The 6,000-nt window shown below is 34.9% G+C and overlaps 1 protein-coding gene across 2 annotated transcripts in view; it reads left to right on the forward strand.

The window, feature by feature from the left end:
* The window catches only part of VPS13C (vacuolar protein sorting 13 homolog C), a 90,104-nt gene extending 84,535 nt beyond the window's left edge, over window positions 1-5,569 (forward strand). For both annotated transcript variants that reach the window (XM_084531649.1, XM_084531650.1), the window contains 3 exons: window positions 524-647; window positions 918-1,001; window positions 3,898-5,569. In XM_084531649.1, the coding sequence (XP_084387775.1) occupies window positions 524-647; window positions 918-1,001; window positions 3,898-3,999 (310 nt within the window). In that variant the 3' untranslated portion in view covers window positions 4,000-5,569. The remainder of the gene's footprint in view (window positions 1-523; window positions 648-917; window positions 1,002-3,897) is intronic.
* Window positions 5,570-6,000: the final 431 nt, after the last annotated feature.

Raw genomic sequence — 6,000 nt, forward strand, 5'->3', positions numbered from 1 at the left:
ACATGTTTAAAAGTTCTAGTTGAATTCCATTCAAAACTGCCCCTTGTTTTGGTCTAGTGTGACAGCTAACATTGGAGTTTTGAAATGTTAGAGGGATTGCTAATTAGCAAATGTAACAGGTAACTAGGACTGCCAGGCGATCCATTTCTACTTTGCACTTGTTTGAATATATAGCTAGTATTCAGTTTGCTGAGGCTTGCATTGTGGAAGAGATTTGTATTAACTGATGACCCTCTAGTATCCATTTCTAGTAAAATGTTTGGATTTGGAGAGATGGGTGAGTTTTAATTTAACTTGCCCTGTGCATACCGTGTGATAACATGGATCACTATGAGTCCTAAGGACAAAGTTATCATCTCAGAGTGTATATTAAAGAAATACTGTTCTACTGCTACTGAATTGGTAGTTTTGATCCACATAGGAAATGCCTTCTTGAGCATATTTCTGGTTTTCATTTCATTTTCTGGCAAAGTTCTAATCCCAGGAAGAAACTGTGTATTGACTTTTGTTTTCTTCTGAACAGGAGAGTGATATATGTAAAGGAGGTTGAAATTTTAGGTCACTTAACTACCGAGTGGGATTACTTACTTGAAGACTTTGCATGCTGTCCCACCTATGAAGGAAGTGTTTTAAAAATAACTGTTCTGGTAAGAAAAGCTTTTATTTATTTATTTATTTCATTTAACACTACTTATTTAGTGATCCAAAGATGCTTTGAATTTGCCTAAGGGTTCTAACTGCTGACGTTGGAGCTATGAGATAGGAGTTGCTCTGTATTTTTTAGAACTATGGATGGGTTGGACAGAGACCACGTGGAAATCTAAACTGAAGTTGACATTCAAGCCATTTAAGTATCAGGTTCTGCAATCTTGTTTTGTGAGTCACCTGAACTACATTTTTGTTCCCTTCTGCAACAGGATCAAAGGATGTTCCACAGGAAGGACAGTGGAGGTCATGAATGTGTAAAGGCAATTCAACTTCAAGATGTATCTACAGCAAGGGTATATTCTTTCTTCTGTTTTCTTTCTCCTTATGATATCATTAGTAATTGTTGAAACTCAACATGTCTAAAAAAACAGTAACATTCACAGACTAGTTACAGAATAGTGTGCTATGCCTGGGGACTGTTTACTTTGTTGTTGAAAATGAGATTGACCAGGAGAACGAGATAAAATAATCTGAAGCATTCAAGAGAGTAAATACGATGATAAGTTAAGGTTAAAGCTGGCATCATCTTATGCTTTGTATAATATAACTCATTAACAGAAAATAGTTCAAATAATAAATGAGCTAGGTGAAGTTCATTCTAGTCTCTAGGAGTCAACATACCTCTGAATTATGCCACCTCCTCATTATTTCAAGATGACTGAATTAACCCAGCAAGTGTGCCTCTGTGTGAAATGAATGACAGACTCCTTCCCCCTTCTCACTCTCTGCCCATTTTCTACTGTTTATTTCCAAATGTTTGCTCATGTTGATGCTGGAGAGGTTGATTTTTGAGTGTTTTTATTTTATGTATGGCTGGGTTTCCTAGCTAACTCACACAAGCTAAACTAACAGTTTGCATAAATTCCATGGTACTTAAGCAGCTGAAAAATCTGCCTGGGTAACTGTGTATCTTGTAGCTTTGTGTCAGATTATAAGAGATGATGAATTCTTCCCAATCCCCACAGAGGAGTAAAATACTTTCACAACATCTTGCAAGCACATGTGAAATGGTAGCTTGAGTAAATGGCAACTCAAAACTATAATATGCCCAAATTCCTCCTATGAAATTGATCAAGTCATATAAAAGAACCAGTTAGACGGGGGACAAAAAAGTTGCTATCATATGAAGGCACTTCTTTACATACTGGAACAGTGTGTATAACTATTAATTCACCATCACCTGTCTAAAGCGATTTTTTTAGCCTTCTCTTTTGGCATATGTTCCAAATTGTGCAGTTGGTTCGCTAGTATAAATCCTTTCAACACAAACAGCAACTACAAAAACGTGGGCAACACCAGAGAAAAAAATTACTTCTTTCTGTTTCGTTCTCTTTTTAAATTTTTTACTGTTTACCTACATATTTCTTTGCTGTTATGCTGGCTTGGATGTGTTAATAAATTTCTGTCTTCAAGTGCAACACTGGTGCTTAACTTTTGTGGCTTTCAGTTGCACGAGTCTTTACTCTTAATTTTGCATCTCCCTTCTTTGCATAGATCCCACTTAGAAAACTCTCCGAATCTGACAGGAAGCCACAAAAAAGTGTGCTTCACAGATAATTATCACTTCTTTTAAGGCTTCTGTGAAGCTCTTAGTGACAGAAACATGAAACAAATGTCTGGAAGATCAACTTAAGTTGATCTGTAGCTTCCTAGTTCTTTCTGTCCTCTATAAAAATAACATAGGTTTTGTTTGCTTGTTTTTTAGTCTTCTGAATCTTCTCCCAGTCTCCATGAGTTACCAGCAATCCATAAACGTTTGAAATGCTTCAAGTATACTCTGATGCATGTTGTCTGTCCATCCAGCTTAATTTAATAATCTTCTCATATTCATAGTTACATAAATCAGTTTGTTCTACTGAAATCAGGAGCAAAACTGCCCTCACAAGCATTTCCAACACTTAAGCTTTCTCCTAATGCTGGAGTTATTCAGGTAAAATGAGGATGACTATCCAAACTACTTGCCCCCTCCCGCCCCCGAGGCATTTATACGTGGCAGTGACATTAATTTTCTTGGACTGGAGTTATATCAGAACGTTAATATTATGGATATGTCATATGCATAACCTAAGTCTGATGTTAGGTAGTTGTGAAATGGATTTTTCTAACAGTTGGACCAGTTTGTTTGGGTTGTCACACTGCTTTGTTCAGTTGTTTCTAATTGTATCCTTATTATTTGCTTCTCTTCTAATTTATCCTTCAGTGGATTGCAACTATCTATCTAGTTTATTGTGAGCACTTCTCATTGTAAATGTTTACAAAAGCACAGGCATTTATATCTTCCTTTAAGTATCACGAATGGTTCTGTTACGTTTACAGATAATGATAATGAAAACCTGTTGGTTGGTTGGCCCGAACATAGTTCTTTTCATAGCCCTATCACCTCAGACTGAAACTTTTAGGTGTGGGTTCTCACTACTTTTGTATCCATTTTTAGAACAGAAAATACTGCTAAATTTGATCTGATATTAACTTTTTTTTTTTTTCAAAATACCCTTGTTCTCTTGGTATTTAAATTTTCAGTAGAAACAATATATAATGAAAGGAACAGAGGATGAAACATGCTGGTTAGGACATCTACTACACTGGGATATATACTTGGTCAGTATGTATCTATTTGAGAGGCCTTTGGTTCTACTTATATTTATTGATTCAAGTATATTCATTTGAGATGCCTTTGATACTATTTATTTGAGAGGCCTTGGAAATTAAGCGAAGAGAGAGAGAACACATCCTTTTGTTGTTGTTAACAAATATCACATCTAATGCAAAATAGCTATTTAAATGTTAACTGATATTTTACATTGCTTTTATGTTAGTAGTACAGGTTGTAGTTCCTGTTTTTTGGGCTAGTATAGTGCTGGACCTTTAAATGCCCTGACTTTGAAAGCCTTTAAAGTGTATAGTATTGGAAAAAGCACTTGCTTATCTGTTTAAGATCGCAGCCCTTGCATTGCGGTGCTTCCTGAGGAAGGTTTATCTAGCTAAGTGTGAATAAAATCATTAATGTGACTACTTGAAAAATCTGAGCAGATTGACAACATCACTGAAGCTTTTTCTATGTTGAATATTATGTAGGTCAGTCAGAAGCTGTATATTTAACTTAAGGCACATAAATTAGCCAATGCGTGTGTAGGTTTTGCTGTAGGTGGCAAACTTTAATCTTTGTACTTTCAATATATTGTTTTACAGAGCATTTGTTCTGCCATTGTGGAAGCCCAGGCAACAAGAAAACAACAGAAGCTGGTGAAGCAAGCATCACTGCAGTTGAAGAAACCACAAACTCTGTCTTGATAATAACTGGATTTATCGGGTTTGACCTTTGGTATGCAATCTTATGCCTAAAATTGATTAAAAGCAACATGGAAACATTTTACAGAAACTAAAGCTAAAATATCTGAGGTCTTCCTTTGACATTAACAGCCATAAACACTTTATTTTAAGAACCTATGTGTCTTGCCAAAACTGTGGATTTAATTAACCTAAAATAAGCATGAAAGCCTAAAAATTACAACTTTTAGCTAATGTTTTCCTACTCTAAAACTACCTTTTCTGCACTTTTTAATATCAGGATAAAAAAAATTACATAATTTGCACTCTAAGGTTAAGGTTTACAAACAGGTTGTAGTAATTGTTGTTCTAGCATTTTGCTAACTAAAGTGCTTATGTTAGTGACTGATTGAAACAAAAACTTCTATTTTAAGCAGCATTCTGTTTAAATTAAGAAAGTGTATACAATTTAGCTACTCTAAGTTGTTCTGTGTCTGTTCACAATCCTAAAAATAGTGCACTGGAGTAACATAAAAATGACTAATGAATGAAATAGGTGTGTGGGGATGCTTACTTTGGAATGTTGTCATTTACACTGTAAATGAAAATCTGCACTTTAAAAATGGAGAATATTGTTTATCTGTCTTGAGCATGTATATGATTTTGGTTATATCACTGTAGCTTAAAGACCTTCCCATGGAGGAACAGTACACTCTTGTACTATGAGAATGTTGTGTGCCAAAAGCTTAAATCAAAATAGTTTGCAATATTTTAGTGTACAGCTATTTCACTGGAAAAGTGCCATCTAATTAAGCTAAAATATGCTTCCAATGTATTATTTTGTGTTGCAGTTTTTCTTTCTGAAGACCCTTAAAATACAGTTTAATAAGATACTTAAACATATTCAAAACATTCCCTGTATATACTATGGTATGAGTAATCCTATGAACTTAATTGAGACAAATTCTGTAACACAAGGCTTATGCACAAGTAACTGGGTCAGGGACTATATGAGCAAATCAAATGAGTTTTAGTTCAGTGAACAGTAAACTAACAACGCTTGCTGTCAGTCTTTGGTTCTCAAGTAGAGAAAATACTCTTACGTGTGCTAACTCACAAATTTGTTCTTTCCATCTTACTTCACTTGGAAACCATCAATGAATGATTTTTGTATTTTATTATTATTTCATTTCATAGTAGATAATAGTTAAAGATATGAACTCAGAGTAAAACTGGTAATATTCTTGCATAGACCTATTCTGTAAGTATAACTATCATGAGAGCTAGGTCTGGATTTTTGAACTTTGTCCATAGTTAAGGGCTGTTGGATTCTATAAATGTGTACCGAACTTGTACCTTTTCATTAGATATCTTTTGGAGAGCATCTGCAGCTGTGATTTTATTGCACCTGTATGCACACGGTTATTAATCCTGTTCAGTCCAATGGGAATAAACATGGTACAACCTTTTGTCTGTAATATCACCTATATTCTAGAAAGCTCTGCTTAAACATTGAGATTAGCAGCCTAGGTTGTATGTATTTCAAGCCTTGTGTTAAAAAGTATATATATTGACAATAAATTTTTATATGCAATTATTTGTGCAATGGCTTTAATGATTTTGCTTTTGAAATACATTCTGTTCTCTTGGTTTCTGTGTGTCAATGTCATGATATGGGGAAAAAATGGAATATTAGTGTACCTCATGAGCTATCTGCAGCCCTCTGCTTCCTTCAGTTTGGTGTCTGGCATTTAAGGGATGGTTCTGTATGTATTGTCTTTTAATCCTAGCTGAAGGTAGATTCCAATTCTATGTATCTTTGTGTTTACCTTGTGCCATTTTTGAGATGGAGAATTGAAGCTTAAAACAGTTTTGATGACACATTCCTGACTACAGTTTTCTGCTTGCTTCAGTTATGTACTTCATTTCTATTTGTAAACCTTCTGGTTTGAGTTCTCAAGAGTAGATACTTTTTCTCACTGTATTTCGCTGTAGGTACAGTGAAATAGCTTTCCTTTCTCTTTA

This window comes from Aythya ferina (assembly GCF_964211825.1).
Source record: "Aythya ferina genome assembly, chromosome: 11".
Taxonomy (NCBI): Eukaryota; Metazoa; Chordata; class Aves; order Anseriformes; family Anatidae; genus Aythya; species Aythya ferina.